This window comes from Gopherus evgoodei, chromosome 13, assembly GCF_007399415.2.
Source record: "Gopherus evgoodei ecotype Sinaloan lineage chromosome 13, rGopEvg1_v1.p, whole genome shotgun sequence".
Classification (NCBI taxonomy): Eukaryota; Metazoa; Chordata; order Testudines; family Testudinidae; genus Gopherus; species Gopherus evgoodei.
In genome coordinates, this window is record NC_044334.1 from 6,932,080 (window position 1) to 6,952,545 (window position 20,466).

Consider the following 20,466-nt stretch of genomic DNA (forward strand, 5'->3'; position numbering starts at 1 on the left):
ATGTATGCTGTGCTGTCAACACAAGTCTTCTACCACCACCATTTTAGTTGGTTTACTCATGTATTAAGTTCAATTAAGAGGGAGTTTATAAGCCATTTAGTTCCCCAGGGTGGTGTTTATTGGACAAGGATGCACACGTGAAGTTGAAGTAAAGTGGTTTTGCTTATTCAAAGTGTGCAAACAAGCCAAACTGGAGAGAGAACTAATTAATACAGCAGCAGCAGCAGCAGGGGTGTGTGTGTGTGTGTACGAGCGCGCACGTTTATTCATTATCAAGATTGTGTGCGTTTTCCCTTTCCCTAGTGAGGGTCAATCTACAATGGATGAGTAGCAAAACAGCAGGGGGCCATAAGATCTGACTTCACAAGCAATAATGTGTCTCTCTTACACCAGTGTACATAAGAAATAATGAAGTTAGAGTGACACCAGTGTAAAACTGGTGTGAGAAGAACGCGGCGACCCAATTATTGTCCTTTCTAGCCAGGCACTTGAGGAATGTGAGTTGGCTGACTACTAGGACATTGGGAAGAGGTCCTGAAATGGCACTAGGTATAACCACTGCTACAAGTGTATGCAGCATAGCACATCTCAGCATTTGCAGTGGTTTATTACAGATGTCCTGTGGAATATACACAACGCTTAAACAACAAAATCAGGCAAAAAGTCATCTGGCAGAGTGTTGTTTCCTGTCTCATGGAGTGAGTTTGTTTTTTAATGGCTATATATCCAGCCATAAGAAGGGGAATGAAGGACATCCCTAGTTCAAAGCCACTATTAGTAATGCTTCTTTGGAATATTGTAGGACTCTGAGGATGCAACTACACTCAGACTAGGGAATCTGAACATTGAGGGGGAAGGGTCATGGACGTCACGTCCCCTGGAAGTGCAAGGTTATTCCCTAATATGGTTTGACTGAAAGGATGCTGTCAACTTGATTTATCTCAAATTTACTGACTGTCACCTGTTTTTGTTTTTTTAGGAGGGGGACGAGAGTGGATTCTGTTTTGTTTTTTTAATTCACTGCTCTAAATACTATGAAATTATTTTTTAAATTCCTTTGAAATAAGATTCAAGAGATTTTTCTGCTCCTCTATTAATGTTTATAAAAGGCTCTTCAGCAAGAGAGAGACTGACTGACTATAAGGGGAACAGTGAAACTGGCTACTCACAAAGTGCTGTCATATGCATTAAATAACTGAATTGAAAAAACAAAAATTTTCATGCATTTTTTCAGTTATAGTAATGTTCCAGTTATTAGTACCATCTAGCACTACAGACAGTCACACCTAAGTATATATTTTGGGGAACGTTAGCAGTTTTCATGTTGATGATGTAACTTGAATTGGCAACACTGGAAACTTCCTAAGAGCAACTCCAGCTATAAATGAATCTGAAAATAATTTACAATATTTATATTGAAAGCATACATTTTAAAAGAGGAAACATTAGATAAAAACCAGTTTAGACTATGAGGTTAAAGAAATAGTATTTGGGGGGCTTTTGTTTATTTTTAATTTCTAACAGGTGTGTACTATTTTGACCTATTATATCCACTTTAACATCTGATTCCCCCCACCCTTGTAGTTTAGATGCATGTTTTGCTATATGGTATATTTACCTCTATCAAGAAGTGGAAATGTGCTCTTTATCTATTTCTGCAACCAGATAAATCACATTACATAATCTAGATCACAGTTAGGCTTCTCTGCATTCTTTTTAGTATGGAATCAGAGTTTCTACTGTGATTTTAAAAGAAGGGCGAGCGATATTAATGCAGTTCCAAAATTACAAGGATTCTGGAAAGTTACAAAAATATAGTCTTTTGTAGGCTTTTCACTAAGATCAAGTGTCGTCTCAGAGAATGTATACATTATTAAATTATGCGGGAGGCATCTAACATCTGCAGGGAGATGGAATCAGTGATGCAGATGATCTTCAGCTATGTCTTATGCTTACAATAGCGTCACCTTAGACTAGGGGTGGGCAAACTTTTTGGCCTGAGGGCCACATCTAGGTATGGAAATGTATGGCAAGGCATGAATGCTCATGAAATTGAGGGTTGGAAATGAGGGGTTAGAGGTGCAGTAGGGTGCTCTTGTCTGGGACCAAGGGGTTCGGAGGGTGGGAGGGGGATCAGGATTGGGGCAGGGGTTCAAGAAGGGGGTCAGGAGAGCAGGCTCCGGGCAGCTTACCTCAAGCAGCTCCCAGAAGCCGCAGCATGTCCCCCCTCTGGCTCCTACGCAGAGGCGTGGCCAGGCAGCTCTGCGCGCTGCCCTGGCTGCGGGCTACGCCCCTGCCGCTCCCATTGGGCACGGTTCCTGGCTAATGGGAGCTGCGGGGACGGTACTTGGGGTGGGGGCAACATACAGAGCCCCTTGGCTGGCCCTACACATAGGAGCCGAAGGGGGACGTGACACTGCTTCTGGGAGCCGCACAGAGCGGGACAAGCCCCCAACCCCATATCCCAGCTGACGTTATGAGCTGCCCAGAGCAGGGCAAGCCCTGGACCATGCTCCCTAGTGGAAGCTTGAGGGTCTCATTAAAATGTCTGGAGGGCCGGATGCGGCCCCTGGGCCGTAGTTTGCCCACCTCTGCCTTAGACTGAGTTAAAGGCGTGGGGAGGTAGTCAAAGGAAAGTAGAAAATTAAACCATATTTAGACTGTCAATCTTTTGCATTCACAGGAAATCCTACCAGTTCAATTTCTATAAAGACAGACTTGCTTATTATTAACTCACTAAAAACTAGATTATTAATAAAAGCACATTCACCACTCTGGTATAACGGATCAAGGCACAGTTTCTTCATAACTTGCCTTGTTTTTCTCATCCCCAAGTGGATGTGTGTGTTTGGAAATGGATGTTTAAAATGGTCAGATAAAAAGGACTGTTCAGCAGGATTTTTATCCCAACCTCACTGGGCCTTCAACAACAAACCATGTTTGCCTTTTTGTTTTAAGTGAATCCTGTGCTTTTAATTACTTTGGAATATCATACGGTACCTTGAGCCATTGCTGATGAGAATGCTTTCCCTTATTGTCAATGTGCAGTAATACCACACCAACAGGAAGTTAAACACTTCATCTGTCACCCTATTAAAAAGAGTAAACAAAAAAAACCCAACAACAAAAAAGCCTTATGATAAATATCCATTTCAAGATTATTCTCCTCCCTATCCCAAGAACAGTGTAAGTGAAAAATAGTTTGTCTGAAACCACAGACATAAAGGCCCTGATCCTGCAAACCCTTAAGTACATGCCTAATGTTACACGACTAGTCCTGCTGAAAAACCCATACACCACCTCTACACTGTGCCTTTTCTACAAGAACTATGCAAATCTGTGGGACGGGCGGGGGAGAGAAACAGACTCTGTTACTCTGGGATACTAGGAAAGTGCTATGTGATAAAAGACCTGAGATCCCAGGCTGATGAGCAGGCATGTAGAGATGACATTAATTCCATTTGAAGGAGGGAGTGCTCCATAGAAGAAGCAGATGATCCAATTTACACAGGCATTTTCAGTCTAATTCAATGAGCAGATACTATTAGATCTATATAAATCCAATCAACTATTAACACAGTAGAGCGCTGTACTCTGTTTTCAAGACCAGAAAAACTCCCCTATTTTGACATCCTAAAGTTTAAAGTCTAGATGACTCTGAGCATTTGTGCATTCCAGTTAATTATATCCTTAAATGATGGTGCATTCATGGAAGATTTAAAAGGGAACTTAGCAAAACTGGAGCCTGGCCCTCCAGTTAACAATTAAATACAAGAAGTTGTACAGTGCCAGAGACATTTTTTAAAATTTATGTTTAGAAAGGACAACATTTGCTTTGATTTGCACATTCCCCTGCAACGTTTGCAGTCCCAAAATTATAATGCTGTCATAGAGCATGACCACCAGCAAGAAAAAAAATCAATGAGTCTACCATTCTCCAAGCGGAGCTAAATACATAAACAAATAATTAAATAGTAGAACTGTCAATTAATTGCAATTAATTCACACGATAAACTCAAAATAATTAATCACAATTAATTAAAGATGCTGTTAAACAAAGAGACTACCAATTGAAATGTATTAAATATTTTGGATGTTTTGCTACATTTTCATATACATCTTGGATTTGTGTTGTAATTGAAATCAAAGTGTATATTTTTATTACAAATATTAGCATTGTAAAAATGATAAAAAACAGAAGAAATAGTGTTTTTCAATTCACCTCATATGAAGTACTGTAGTGTAATCTCTTTGCCCTGAAAGTGCAACTTACATAACTGCACTCAAAAACAAAACAATGTAAAACTTCAGAGGCTACAAGTGTACTCAGTCCTACTCCTTGTTCAGCCAATTGCTCAGACAAACAAAAACAAGGAGTCAGGTGGCACCTTAAAGGCTAATAGATTTATTGGGGCATTATTTGATGCATGTGAAGAAGTGGGTTTTTTACCCACAAAAGCTTATGCCCAAATAAATATTTTAGTCTTTAAGATGCCACTGGACTCCTCGTTGTTTTTTGTGGATACAGACCAGCACAGCTACCCCTCTGATACTCAGACAAACAAAAAGAACAAGAGTACCTGTGGCACCTTAGAGACTAACAAATTTATTTGTTTACATTTACAGGAGATAATGCTGCCCTCTTCACAAGAATGTGAGAACAAGCATTTGCACGGCACTTTTGTAGCCAGCATTGTAAGGTATTTATGTGCCAGATATGCTAAACATTCATATGCCCCTTCATGCTTTGGCCACCATTCCAAAGGACATGCTTCCTTGCTGATGCTCATTAAAAAAAGTGTGTTAATTAAATTTGACTGAACTTCTTGGATGAGAATTGTATGTCCCCTGCTCTGTTTTACCCACATTCTGCCATATACTTCAAGTAACAGCACTCTTGGACAATGACCTAGCACATGTTCATTTTAAGAACACTTTCGCTGCAGATTTGACAAAACACAAAGAAGGTACCAATGTGAGATTTGTAAAGATAGCTACAGCACTTGACCCATAATTTAAGAATCTGAAGCACCTTCCGAAATCTCAGAGGGACGAGGCGTGGATCATGCTTTCATAAGTCTTATAAGAGCAACACTTCAATGTGGAAACTATAGAACCCAAACCACCAAAAAAGAAAATCAACCGTCTGCTGTTGGAATCTGACTTAGATAATGAAAATGAACATGTGTCAGTCCATACTGCTTTGGATATTTTTTTATTTTTATTTATTTATTTATTTTTAAAAGCAGAACCCATCATCAACATGAACACATGTCCCCTGAATGGTGGTTGAAGCATGCACATCTGGCACGTAAATATCTTGCAACGCCAGCTACAACAGTGCCATGAGAACACTTCTTCTCACTTTCAGGTGACATTGTGCACAAGAAGCGGGCAGCATTATCTCCTGCAAACGTAAACAAACTTGTTTGTCTGAGTGAGTGGCTGAACAAGTAGAACTGAGTGGACTTGCAAGCTCTAAAATTTTAGATCGTTTTATTTTTGTACACAATATTTTTGTACATAATTCTATATTTGTAAGTTCAACTTTCATGATAAAGAGATTGCACTATAGTACTTGTATTAGGTGAATTGGAAAATACTATTTCCTTTATCTTGTTAGAGTGCAAACACTTGTAATAAAAAATAAATATAAAGTGAGCACTGTACACTTTGTATTCTGTGTTGTAATTAAAATCAATATATTTGAAAAATGTAGAAGACATCCAAAAATATTTAAATAAATGGTATTCTATTGTTTAACAGTGCGAATAATCACGATTATTTTTTTTAAATCACTTGACGGCCCTATTAAACAGTAAATTTAAAAATTCTTTCAGCTGTAATAATTTATGGTTCAAAGGAAAGCAAATTGGTTTTAAAAGATATGGTGCCTGATCCTCCAAATATTTCCACGTGAATAATTGTTATGTACATAATAGCTCCACTGAAGAAAATGGGACTACTCACAAGTGTTTTCAGGATCAGCACTATGATTTATCTTGACAGCACCCCTTAACTCTGTATTCTGCACTGATCACAATACAGTTAACAGTTTTGTTTAACAACTTCCGATACTGAGATGCAGAGAATATAGTGGATTCTAACTAAGCATTCAACACTATATTTTTATTTAAAATGTTTAATCAGAAATAAAAGTACTGCCTTACCTGTAATGAAGAATAAACCTGCATGCTACAGCACCAAGTAACAAGATTATTGTCAAATAAAGTTTGAACTTCTCATATTCATCTTTGTAGGCAAACCTGGGATGACAAAATAATGTAAAAACATTAATATTTCTGCCATTAAAAACAAGTAAAACATCTACATATTTGTGGTTTTCAAACTGGTTTACATTGTACAAGTAGAGTTCCCATTCTACATACGTGTAGTACACTTAACACACTATCTGTCCAAAGACAAAAAACGTCTTTAACTAATATTCATAGAGTTTTTTCTTGGGTGCTTTTCTTATCAACTGTCATGGGGGAGGCGGGGGCAGGGCACACACACAAAAACAAGCTTTAAAGTAATCCTGAAGAACATTCCTCCCACATCTGTCCCCTCACCCAAAAAACAAAACAAAAATAAAAAAAACCAACCACCACCCAAAACCACAACATAGCCCTCACTCTTCCATTTCCCCCCCACCCCCCATTGAGAAAATGCAAGCATGGTATAATAGAAGTAAGACCTTTGTACTTATATGGCACCACTGAGAGAGGCTTCACTTTAATAAAGCTCTATGTTAACATGAATTAATTCAATTTCAACATCCTGCGAGATAGTAAATATTATTAGACTACTTCCTTCTGTATGGTGATAGTGGAACAGTGAAAGCAACGATGTGACTACAGCTGGATCTTAAGGTCTCTTATTCAGTTCAGAGCAGGGTTGCCACCTGAATGGCTGTGACTCCTTCAGGATGAGCAATCATCCGATGTGATGTTGCCGACAGTTTGCACCATGCCACGGTCATAGTCTGGTGATTCCCTCACTTTCCGCCTATGGAGTAAGTATGCATATCTTCCGTGTCAGGTGCAGATATGATTTATAGCTGTGCCTACGTGCCGTGGGGAGAAGCCCAGCACTTGCACAGTTGGGGTCACGGATGAGATTTGTGTTTGGTATGTTGGCAGCCGCCCAGGCTTCAGACCATCTTCTGCAAACATCTTTATCTTCTGCTAGGAGGGCTGTGGCACAAGACCAGAAGGGTTTTCTCAACGTTAGTCAGTGGCGGGGGTGTGGGTGTGTGTGTTTTCTAAGTCATGGTGGAGCAATAGTGTGGTATTTGCCACAATCTTTATGTTCTCTCTAACTGTTGCAGCATCTTGTCAGATATTTGCTGGCATAATGTTAGCCAAGGCCAATAGCCATGAGGTTGCTGCTGATTATGCAAAGAGCAACATTAATTTCTGTGTCCTCTAAAACAGTGCACGGGCTTTGGCTCCAAATTGGGGCACAATATTCTGCTGTGGAATGGAGAAGGGCTAGTGTCAATAGTTGGTGTATGCAGGTGTTGCTTCCCCAAGATGTTCTTAAAAGTTTCTGTATGGTGTTGACCCTGGCCTTCATTTTCCTTTTGGTTTGTTCAAGGTGGCGACGGAAGCTGAATGTGCAGTCCAGGGTTATCCAGGATTATGATCATACATCAACAGTGACCCACAGAAATTGATATTTAATGTCTTCTTGGCCTGCCTATTATTCAAATGGAAAGCTGAGACCACTGTTTGAGGCATTTGGCTTTAAACACCTGGAAACAGATTTCTAAAGCTTTTAAAGTCCTGCTCTAGAACCTTTTCTGAGGTTTCAAATGAGGAAGCCTGAGTAGCCAGTGCAATGTCATCCATGTACATGAACTTGTGGGAGGATGTTGGTGAAATATTGCTGGTTGAAAAGTGCTGGAGCTAGAACAGACTCTTCAGGGAGTCTGTTCAGTCTTTGCAGGCTGCTGATAGCATCCCTGAGATACACCATGAATATTACTAATTTTATACTTCAATTAACCAAGATGAAACAGGTTGAGGTGACGACAGAACCAGAGCTTAGGTACCCCAACTGCAAACACATCACATTTCTACTCAAAACTATAATTAAACTTCCAATTCTAGGGTCATACTCTGTCCTCAGCAACACCAGTCCTTAACATGGTCGCACAACAGGGATTCACACAGCAAATACCTTGAAGACAATGGTGTTACGGATGTTTAACTGGAGGTCACAGTCTGGTCTGCAGATTCTTTATTACAGATGATTAGGTACAAGCCAGAGAGAACCCAGCTTAATTAAAATTTGAAGGGCTAGTTTCAGGACTGGCAGGTACATATATATTTTTCTTCTTTTCTATTTATAAATGGATCAAATTTTCCCTGGAAGCCATTGAGAGCCAATATAGCTGGAATCACACTGCTATTTATACAGTTCCAAAACAAGAAAAAGGCACAATTTATGCTCTTCTTCACTAGTAAGTCCATGTGCATAGCCCCCAAATATTAGACTAGTTGTTTGAAAACAAGTTGTCAGATTGCCAGATTTATCCATGGTGTAATTCCGCTGAATTCACAGTATTTTGAATAATACATAGCTCTATTGATTGATCTTGCAAGGCCAATACCCTGCTCATGCAATGGAAAAAAAAAATCACCTATACCATACTTAAACATCTGTCTTCTACTAACTGGGAAGAACTGTAAAAAAGAAGAACAAAAAAAACCACTTACTTTGCCTGATTACTTAGAAGAGTTACATTCACATTTCCCAGCACCAGATTCAAGTACAAACTGAAAGACAAAACATCCAAAAGGCAGATCAGTCCATTTAATTTTAATACAAAAGAACCACTGCCCTGCAGGCTAGATTTAGAGAGACGATCCAATTCCAATAAGCAATATTGTATATTTTGGTCTAAATTTTTAATTATAGCAAGCAAGAGATAAAACTACAGAAATTTATTTAAAATGCAGATGGTGCCCTAGGAATAATATCAGTGCTCTCTTCAAATTAATCCTCAATATTAATTGGTGATTGGTTCGCTTTTTTAAAATCAAACATTTTAATGAGTAAGACAGCTAAAAAGTTTCTGGTGGAAGGCCTCTTTACTCTCTGTAGTGTTAGGGATCAGGAGAAATTATGAATTAACAATCAAAACAATCAGGGGCGTGGAAACTGGATTAATATTTTCACAGCAAGATAGCTACATCTGCAAGAAGCAGCCCATGAATGGCATCTCAGTACTGTTAAGATAGAGTACCACAGACGAGAGCTCTCTTGGTACCAAAGAGCAATATGATTATACTGTAATACGGAAGTGTTTACATGAATATTCTGAATAACGAAGTTCCAGGTTAGTCAAGCCTTAGAGCCGATAGAGTCTCTTTCAAAAGTGAAATTTACTTCGGATTCATCTTTCCCTCTCCATTTCAATCCTCCCGCAAGCATGGATGTGATTAAACATCAGTCTATTGTGCTACCTACCATATTACCCTTCCATTTACCTTATATTTTCCTCTCATTCTTTGCAGATATATCTGTTAAATTCTTTTAGAAAAGACACATTGATCTAAAAACTTGTAACAGCTTTACATTAAGAAGATTAATAAATACATACCCATTTCTCTTTGGTAAATAGGCTTCCATGTCAAAGAAAATATTTTGCCTGTCTTTGATCTGGGCGTTAATTTGCTGTATGAGATCAGATTCTTCAGGACTAGACGTGCGTTTGCACCTGTGAGGATGGTGAAAACACAGATCCCTTTTTACAAAATGTATTTTCAAGGGAATAAAACCAGCTTAAAACACAGCAACTTTTTTTTGTTGTTGTTTAAATAAAGGTATTTCCTTACTAGCACTTCTAACAGCAAGAGCTTACCTTTAAACTTTGGTTGTTACAGATGAAAAAAAGAAATTCCTTTCCTCTGTTTACACTCTCTCTTTACTTTTACACTATATTCAGCTTAAGCAACAGAAAGACTAGTCAACGATTATAACCTAATGTGAAAAGTTCTGATCAATTTCGCTTTTTGTTTCTCAGTTCATTAGCAGGATTCTATTATGTTTCGATCCCAAAAAACTGCTAAGTAATGTTATGAATCCATTTTCAAAGGGAACTTTTCATTATCTTTAATTTTTTAAAAATATAGTCTTACAGAAGTTTTATAAAAGCTTGCTTTTAAAAATTCTAAACTGATCTGAGCATGCCTTTACATTGAAAAATCTCTATCCAGACCATAAACTTAATAAAAGGCAATCTGAAAGCGGGGGGGGGGGGGGGGGGGGAGGGACAAAAACCCCCAACAAACCCATGCTGTATAGCCTTTCAAAGTGATGACATACATCCTACAGAGCCCCAAGTGAAAGGACGTTAAACTAATTTAATCCAAGAGATCGATTTGGTCCCTACACAATTAATGGTACATTAGATGGAGGAAGGCAGGGGAAAAGGACCACCTGATCAGCTCTTCCTGCAGTGTCTCCTCTATTGACAACAGCAGCTCTGGGGACAGCAGGTGGTGCCAGTTTAAGCACTGCTGAATACAGACAATATAGAGCAATAGAAGGGCTTTTCATTAACTACTTTGTGACTCTAACTTCAATCATACTGCTGCTCAATACACAATTCTTATGGATGGATGGAAGAGATAAGTGCTGAAATAGTGCAATGGTGGATATTTAAAAAAAAAAACCTCTAAAATAGATTGTCATACGGAGCTCAATGCTTTGTACCAAAGGAGAGAGAATATGAGGGGGGGTGAGAAGGAGGGACAAATTTCATCTGTAAACTATAATAGCAAGACGACACTTCTGTGGATTTTTAAAGTTACTGCCCAGCTCTACTAAAAGACTATTCCAGTTGCAACTGCCAACGTGTGAACAGATAGGGAACAGCTTGCCAGAGCTCAAAACACAGGGGAAAAATGCAGATTCCTTTTACTCCTGGGGGAATTCTGCACCACTACGTATACACAGAATGTATGTCTCCTGTAGATGTTTTTTTGCTTCCCCACAGAAAAGTTACTTTCTGACAGGGAAACCACAAGAGCAGTCGGGCAATCCTCCCCAGCAGTGTGTTTTGGGTGCCCAGGGCAGCCGGCAGAGAGGTAAATTACTGTGGGGACATGGGGTGGGGCAGAGACCTGGCTGGTGGCTCCTATCCTATGCCAGGCTTAGCTGCTAGTCTCAGCCAGGCTGGGGAAGATGGGACTTCCTCTTCCTCTGCATAGCATCTGGGGCTGGGACAGACCCATCCCCAGATTTGTCCCCCAGTGGAAGGAAGCTCTGCAAACACCCCACCCCCACCTCCTGCACCCATCACTCCTCAGCTGCAGGGGGAGGGATCGCTGTACAGGAAGCTTCTCTTCCATCTGCCCAAACCCCATGCTTCCAGACCCCACTCATATCCTGACCCTCCTGCCGAGCCTCTCCTCCACATACACAACCCCTCCGATGAGCCCCACTGCACCTGGACTACCCCGATGAGCCACCCACACTTGGATCCCCACCCCACCAAGCCCCAACCAGCTACATCTGGATCCCCACTGAACTGAGCCCCACTCCCTCAGCATCTGGACCTCCCACTGAGCCCCCCACACCCTCAAACTGAGCCCCAACCACCTTCTCACCTGGACCCTTTGACAGAGTCCCATTACCACTGCACCCAGAACCACCCCCAACAAGCCCCTGTGCATCCAGATCCTCCCTGCAGCCAGATCCCCTGCTGAGCCACCCACATCCAGATTGCCCCACACAGAACCTTCTCAACTCACACCTGGATTCCCCCACACTAGGCCCCTCCACACTTGGGTCCTGCCTTGCTGAGCCTGCCTGCCAACACCTGATGCATCTGGCACAGAGGGAGCAGGGCCCTGGGGTGTTTCTGGGGCAGGCTGGGTCCTTGCGCTGTGTCAGGGTTGGGTGCAACCTCACCGCTGAGTCCATGTCCGGGGGTGGGGCCGCACAGTGATCTCCCACCTCTGTGCAGCCAGTGGCCTGTGCTCCCCTGTGCCATGCTGGAGCCTCCACATTTATTTGACAAATAAAATTTGCAGAATTTTTTTTTTTTTTTTGGGGGGGGGGGGATGCAGAATTTTTAATTTTCTGGCGCAGAATGCCCTCAGGAGTATTCCTTTGTAGAGGTAAAACAGAAAGAAAGGGGAGTTCCTCTTTCAACATTTGCCACTTAAGTACTTGGAAATGGGACAATAAATTGGATCACATCAGGAAATTCTGAAAAGGAAATATTAGTAGACGATAACTAGAAGTCTATGTAGTAGAACACTATCAGTTCCTCATCTCCTTCTCTATAAACATGTACCTTAGTCTAGAGGTTAATCAATGCTTACATATGATGTAACACTGACAGTACACTCAAAGATAAATATTTAATGAATTGGGAAGCAAATGTTAACCAATACAAATATTGCAATCTTCCTGTTTTAGAAGTATATTAATGTCTCTAATAAGCCAGAAGAGATGCCCCATATATTTATCTCTAAATGTTAAATCATCATAGTGTTTTTGTAAATTTGGCAAGAACATAGCTTTACCGTTGCAGGTTTTTGGGCTTAAAAATATTCCCATGCTACATGTGATTTGTCATAGCCTATAATTTATGGGAAAATGGGTAAAACAAAAATTGATGTGAAAACTGGAAATAGCCTGCAATCTTGAGAGACACTAAAGGCAATATTTTTAGCTTTGTGCCAATGGAATTAAGCACACAGGTCCTGTTGTTGGTGGGAGTTGAGTATCCAAGCACCACATTGGAAGAATACCATTGAAGATTAAAATTTACCTTTATATGCAACCACATTGCTACCAACGAATTCACATGACTTTTCCATAGTTAGAAGGAACTGAGTTTTATCTTACTAATAAAACTACAGGTAACAAGCTGATGGCACTGCAGTCCTATAGTATAAAAATATTCCTATAACAAAATATATTGTAGGGAGCAATTCTGTACTGGTTCCTGAAGGATACACTAGATGATCTAGTTGGTCTTTTCTACTTCTATTAATCTATAATGGTAATAGTTAAATTAAAATTTAGACAGCTGTGATAACCTAAGGCTGCTTGCTTTTTAGGAGACTGGACATGCAGCAAAATAATAATTATAAACCTGTATTTCAGTCACTCGGGGACTCCCTCCCCCGCCCCAAGACTATCCCATTACCGTTGGAGGCTGTATTTCAAGTCTTTTAATTTCCTCTTCTGTTTATGAATGGAGCTGCTGCATGCAGTCTGCAAGTTATTGAGTTCTTCAAGTTTCTGTCTATAGACCTTGTGAGTTTCCTACAAGAGAGCAGAGAAAACAGGCAGAAAGAAGATGCAATCTCTAAGTCAGAAAAACTTCTGGAGAAAAATACAAAACAAAAACAAGGCACATCCTGTTTTTCTGGGAGAGCAGAGGCCCAAGTTGCTTCTCCAGCTTTCTGCTGCCTGCCTAAGGAACAGGTTTGCCTGTAATTGTGGGTGCTATTTTTTAGCATACAACCTAGTTTTGATATTATTAACATCTGCATCTCCCAGTGATTTCAACTGGAGCTGTGGGTCCTCACCACCACCACCAAAAACAAAAGTAACTTTAATGATTTTGATGTCATTTCTGCTGGGGAAGGTATCTGCTGCTGAAATATGGCCAACTGCTCCATTTATCATAAATTGGTTTCATTCTATGAAAGTTTCTCAGGATACCTATGGCACACAGATGCCCAGTCCAAGTGATTATAAACTTCACTTAAAAAATAAAAAGCCTATATAAAGAGGAGGAATGTCTCCTATTTTCTTCATTTCCCTTGCTGTTACTGAGAATGTCATTTATACTTCATAATGAGCTTTTCCACTCAAAAAAAAAATCTCCTCCTCCTGTCTGATCCTTCAGTAAAGTCATAATCCTATGTTCCATCCCAATCTGTTTCTGTGAAATGGCTGGTTAAATGACAGATCAAGGACTCCAATTTCACTGTACAATAAAATGGGAGATGAAGAGCTAGGAAGAAAAGAGGAAAACAGATCTTGTTTAAAACATAAAACCTTCTTTACCACTTTTGCTAATTACACAAATGTGAATGACTAGTAACCAGTACCATATTCTGATTAACAGATATAGTTTGAATGAAGTCTGCCATTCCCTGCAGCCTGACAGGCTCTCTTTAAAGAAGAGCCTCCTCATCACAACCCGTTATGTTTTCACTTTCTGAATCCAGAAATTACTGTTTGACTGGCTTTTCCACTGCCTGTGAGCAAATCTGCATGTTCCTCACACCTACACACACCCCTCATTTTAGCTTGCAGGCTAATGTGGTAATGTCTTCACTCTTAATGTTGGTTTTATTGCCCTTGCTGAATTAGTCTGGCACAAAAGTACACATTAAAGCTGCTTCAACACTAACTGTCATTCACCACATCATGGACACACCAGCTGGCTAAAGCTAAACCCAAACAAGACAGAGGTTATGCCGGTGGACCCAGGAAAGAACTTTGAAGAGTTTGCAGCTATGGTGCAGTCTCATTTGGTTGAAGGTATACAGCCACAATCGGTCAGTTCATTCTGTACCTAAGGAATGCTCCTGGGTTCCTACTGACCCTCAGCTCTCACATTGCAGCATCCACGAATAACGCGTTCTACCATCTCCAGTTGGCTAGAAAACACCATCCAATCCTAACGAATGATAACTTGGCCTCAGTTATTCAAGTCTTCATCACCTCTCAGTTGGACTAAAGCAATGTGATATACCTGGGCATGAAGCCTTCAGCTCTTAGGACGCTCCATCTGATACAGAATGCTGCAGTATATCACCTTACCAACAAACACATCAAACCCATCCTCTACTCGCTGTGCTGGCTTCCCATAGAATATCAAATCACGTTCAAGGTCTCTGTCCTGATCTTCAAGATTGACCTGGGCCCAGGTCATCGAGTAGCTAAAAGATCAACTAAACCTCTGAGATGAGGACCACGAGTGATAGCTGGCCTCCTCTAGCACATTGTAGAAAGTTGCATTAAGGCTGAAGTTCCATGCTGCAGAAGACAGAACTTTCTCAGGGGCCAGTGAAGTGAACACCTACAGGAACTAAGGAGCATCAAAAACTTCACCAACTTCCACTCCAAGTGCAAGGCATATTTCTTTAACTTTGCCTTCTCTATCAAACATATGGGGCAACATAGATTTTTGTGAAATATTAAAAAAAAATTCCAAGGACAGGACACTACTGCAACACACTTCTCCTCCAGGGAAAGAATGGGAGGGATCACACACGACAGATGTAGTCACATCACTTAGTGCTCAGCTGCTATGGTGACGAGTGTGATAAGAACTTATACAGAACAGTTATGTCTAACAACCATCTGACATAGCTTTCTCCCAGGTCCTCCTAAGCTGGAGTGAAAGTGGTTGATCCCATCCACAACAGTCAGAAAACCAAGCTCAACACCAATCATGGCAAACCATGATACATATTGGTTAGAACGCCACACACTGTCTGCTTTGTTAAAACAAATGTTCTACTCTGCTGACTGCATCCCCACCAGCAAGACAACTGTTTTCAACACAGCCTGAAGACATGACACAACACACCCTGGACAAGCACAACTCATTTCATGGTATAGACACCAAATCTTGTCCAAACTAGGTCAGAAGCCCTTTTCAAAATACAGTTCCAGACAGACTCCATTTTCATCTATACACAGTATGATCACAAGCCAAACAGCAACTGTGCTATGAACTAGCTGAGGGAAGTTTGTCTATAAAGAGTTCTGCAAGCGTGTTTCTAAGTGTGTAAGCAACACAAAATGCCTGGACACAGAATACACAGGACACAGAAAGGGGTCGAATACTACGAAAAGGTAACTACCCATTTCTGAACAGAATCTTTATTACATACATATTTCTGTAATGCCAGTGAGCATGGCTGTTGTAGCTGGCAGAGTTCTGATTCGAACATAAAGGGTGTTCCCCTTACATTTATAATTAACCCCACCCTCTTTTTTTTTACACCTCCCACAAAAGTCAATTTAACACATTAGACAGAGCCTTACTATACACACTGTTATGGCAAATACATTGCCCAAGATTTTCAAAAAAATATTTGTGCCTACAGTTAGGCTACAAGTTCATCCTTAGGCACCAAAATAAGTGGCCTGATCTTCAGAAATGCTGAGCACCCAGCAGCGCCAACTGACTTCAAATGGCACTTCTGGATGGCCCAAGTTTCAAAAATCTTGAACACTTATTTTGGTGCCTAAATCCAATTTTATGCTGCCAATTTAAAATCTAAGTCATTGCTTTATAAGATTTTGGACTCAGGGAAGAGGAAGGGGTTAAATGTATAAATAAGATGGATCAATTGTTCTCTATGTCCACACAAGGTAGGACAAAAGTAATTGGTTTGCAACAAGGGAAATTAGGTTAGATGTTGGGGAGGGACTTTCTAACTATAAAGCATAGTTAAGCATCGGCATGGGTTATAGTTTTAAGAACAAGTTAGACAAACATCTGCCAAGGATGTCGTAGGTATACTTAATCCTGCCTCACATGAGGAGATGGACTCGATGACCTCTTAAAGTCCATTCCAGAACTACATTTCTATTATTCTATATTTGCATTGCAGGTTTATCCACTAATCACACTTCAAGTAAAGATCAAAGGGAGTTCAATTATACATTTGCCAGTTTTCTTAAGATCATTCAGCAGTATCTAGTGCAGTAAAAATACACAGAAAAAAATTTGCTTCTTTTCTCATAAGGGTTTAACACATGTTCACTATATATACACACAATCCGAATGCAACACAAATTGTACTGTATACACTGGATTTCAGTTTCAAAACCCTCTGTAAGTAGTGGCAGCAAAGCCATAAGCAAAATAACTATCTATCTCCAGGACTGGATACAGCCCCTCAAATTAATTTTTAAGAATCAGTTCTTTAACGGAAAGCAGTTTAAATATTAACTAATTCTGCTTCTCTTGAGCTTGTGCAATCAATTCTTTTGACTGTTTACATTGTCTGGTTAAAAAAAATAAAAAAAGTTAATTTCCAAAGGGAGTTAAAATGTTCTTGAATATATTACACTCTGACTCTGCCTAAACTTCCCTTAAAAGACTTTAATTAAAAACCACATAGATGTAAAAGATTGTGAGGTCCACAGCTGCAGGAAAGCAGACAATTGTTGTAAAATCCACATCAATGTCCATTAGAAATGGTTTAAAAAAAAAAAAAAGAAACTATTTACTCATTAAGAAATATATGGGGAAAGTTTACAAAAGGGTCCCTTTTTGCAGTTCAATGGGTGCATGACTCCTATTATGTTAGCTAGCATAATCCAAAGGTCAAATACGTCCCTGGACGTTTAACTTGAGTGCATAACTTTCTATGTGGAAAACTCTGTGCTGATCATTTAAGGACTTTAGCTTCTCAGGAGAAAGGCACCTGTGTGAAGCTGATAAGCTCCACAGAGTTACAAATACTGCAACTTTCCTTGAGTTCATAAGCTCTGCAGTGTCATGGGCTCAACGATTACCCATTTATACAAATGGAAGCCATCTTTCCCTACATATTTAGGAAATCAAACTTGCATTCTGAGTGTAAATTGTGACCATAATATGATAGCACATTTAAATTTGTTTTTGTTTTTTTTAATTAGGTCTGTTCTTCTACTGCACACACACTTTTGATTAATTAGGCTTGTGCATGGCACATGTACACAGATACACATATACCTACTTACCTCACAGAGCTATTGCAAGGCTTATTTAGCTGGTATATAAAGACCAGCAATATGCTGATATACTTAGTAGACAGAGATAAATTGTGTGCACATATGCACGTGTATGCACCTGCACATGATTATTTAGTCACTATGGGGAAAAATCCTTACCCCACACCTTCCATAGCTGCATGAGGCCCAACTAGGCAGTAGAACTCGTATGGCTGTGCCATGCAGGGCTGGAAGGAAGAAGGCAGGTTGCCAGGAGCACATGCCATGAGGTTCAGCATTTCCTGCGCATCAGAATTGTGCTCCTCAAGATTCTAGCGTGGAGGTGTGCCTTGGGGTCTAAAACTATATAGATCCATTGGCTCCTCCCTTCTAGTCAATTAACTCACAACACTTTACAAACGTTTAGTCTCAACATCTCTCCTACATGTACAGATTGGGAAACCAAGGCATGGTAACTAGTAATTTAGGGTGCTCAGCTTCAGACAGCTTAAAGAGGCCTCACTTCTAGAGAGCAGATGATCAGCACTTGGGGGTGGGGGGGAGCCCCTTTAAGATGTCTGAAGTATGGTACCCAAAAATCACTACTCACTTTTGAAATTAACATGTAAGTTACTTGCTCAAGGTCACCCATCAAGTCAGTAGCACACGAATAAACAGAATCCAAGAGTCTTATTAAATTATTTGTGTTACCATAGCACCACGGGGCCCTAATCAGGGCTCAGGACCATGGACCAGCCATTGTACAAACAGAACAAAAAGTCAGTCCCTTCCCCAGAGAGCTTACAATCTGAGTATAAGACAAGAGACAACAGGTGATACATTACAGACAGGGAAAAACTATGAGATAGTCTTGATCATCATAATAGGCAGAGTTTACAGGGAATTCCTCCCAAGAAGGAGGGACAGCACAAAGGTGCTTGTTTGAAAATGTAACTAGTGAATGATGGAAGCTGGCACTGTTGATGAGTCAGAGACAGAGTCAGCCTCTAAACAGCAAATGAGAGATAACAGGTAGGTTGGGGGATGTCCACGAAAGGCCTTGAGGGTAAAGTCAAAGTAGCTTGTTTGATGCGACAGAGAAGGGGGAGACAGCGGAGGGACAAAAGTGTCAAAGACCAGGCTACGGAAGTTATCCTTCCAGCAGCATTCTGAATGAGTGATGCAAGGCAGCATTTGTGAAGGCCAGAGAAAAGGGTGTTGCAGCATTAGAGCCACAAGATGATGAGAGCCTATATGGGAGCATGGATGGATTGGAAAGCCCACATCTTAGAAATGTTATGCATAAGGCCCTACTAAATCATGGTCCATTTTGGTCAATTTCACAGTCATAGGATTTTAAAAAATCATAAATTTCATGATTTCAAATATTTAAATCTGAAATTTTACAGTGTAGTAACTGTAGGGATCCTGACCCAAAAGAGGGTTATGGGGGACTCATAAGGTTATTGTAGGAGGGTCACAATATTGCCACTGTTACTTCTGTGCTGCTGCCTTCAGAGCTGGGTGGTCCAAGAGTGGCGGTTGCTGGCCAAGGGCCCAGCTCTGAAGTCAACAGCACAGAAGTAAGGGTGGCAATACCATACCATGCCATCCTTACATCTGCACAGCTACTGGCAGCAGCAGTGCCATCAGAGCTGGGTGCCCAGTCAACAGCCACTGCTCTCTGGCCACACAGCAATGCAGAAGTAAGAGCGGCAAAACTGTGACACCCCCCCACCCACGCAATAACCTTGCGACCTACCCCCGCCTGATTTTGGTCATCACCCTTAGAATTAGGAGTGTTGGGGGGAAAAGAATAGATTCTTCTTCTGCAGTAAAAGGAAACCATCTCCCAGGGAGCGGTGACCAAGTCCCCCTGCTTTAACAGAAAAGACAACACTTGTTTTTGACAGCTCTGAGAACAAGATTGATTTCTGGCCATCTCTGTATCTGGAATACATCTGGTAGAACCTAAATGTCCAGCTCTCATTTCTAGTCATAGGAGATGTGTTTACCGAGGGCACCAGCTGTGGTGTTCTGGATGCGAGGAAGTTAAGCAGCTGAAATCTGGATATGGTTAATTATGCACCACTTCCAGAGCTTTATAACTTTGGCACACAAGGAGAGGGATCTTGCTTTTCCTTGCTTGTTGATGTAAAACATGCAGGATATGTTGTCCATGATGTTGATTGCTTTGCCTTTGAAGAAGGGCAGGAAATTGAGGCACGCATTTCTGACTCTCCTAAGCTCCACCAGACTGATGTGGAGACTAGTTTCGTGGACTTTCTACCTGCCCTGAAAAGTGCAGGTGCCAAGGTGGGCTCTCCACCCTAGCAGGCATCCGTCCATCATTAGAGTCACCGATGGAGTTGGGCAGAAGAAAGGGATACCTGCACAGACATGGAGTTGCTGATTCCACCAGTTTAGGGAGTTCTTTACTCGCAAGGAGACCAACACCTGCCTGTCCAATGCATCCCTGGTCGGAGAATAGGAAGTCCTCAACGAACTTTTGAAGAAGCAGAGGTGTAGCCTTGCATGATTGGTCACAAAGGTGCACACTGCCGTATGGCCAAGGAGTTGAAGACAGTTCCTTACTGATGTCTGAGGTCTTCCCCAAATTGTCCCTACCAGACCTGACAGAGACTCAAATCTATCTAAAGAGAATATGCTCCAGCTGTCACCAAGTCCCAGTATGACCTTATGAACTGTGTTCCTAACAACTCTAAACTAACTAGACTAGAATAATTATTTATTCAGTACTGTGACTTG

General features: G+C 40.8%; 1 protein-coding gene across 1 annotated transcript in view; it reads right to left on the reverse strand.

The window, feature by feature from the left end:
• TMEM120B (transmembrane protein 120B) overlaps positions 1 to 20,466 on the reverse strand; it is a 42,360-nt gene that overhangs the window by 19,413 nt on the left and 2,481 nt on the right. The window contains exons 2-6 of the mRNA XM_030582575.1: positions 13,175 to 13,293; positions 9,611 to 9,727; positions 8,724 to 8,783; positions 6,171 to 6,266; positions 3,001 to 3,090 (exon numbers count right to left, since the gene is read on the reverse strand). Of these exons, the coding sequence (XP_030438435.1) occupies positions 3,001 to 3,090; positions 6,171 to 6,266; positions 8,724 to 8,783; positions 9,611 to 9,727; positions 13,175 to 13,293 (482 nt within the window). The remainder of the gene's footprint in view (positions 1 to 3,000; positions 3,091 to 6,170; positions 6,267 to 8,723; positions 8,784 to 9,610; positions 9,728 to 13,174; positions 13,294 to 20,466) is intronic.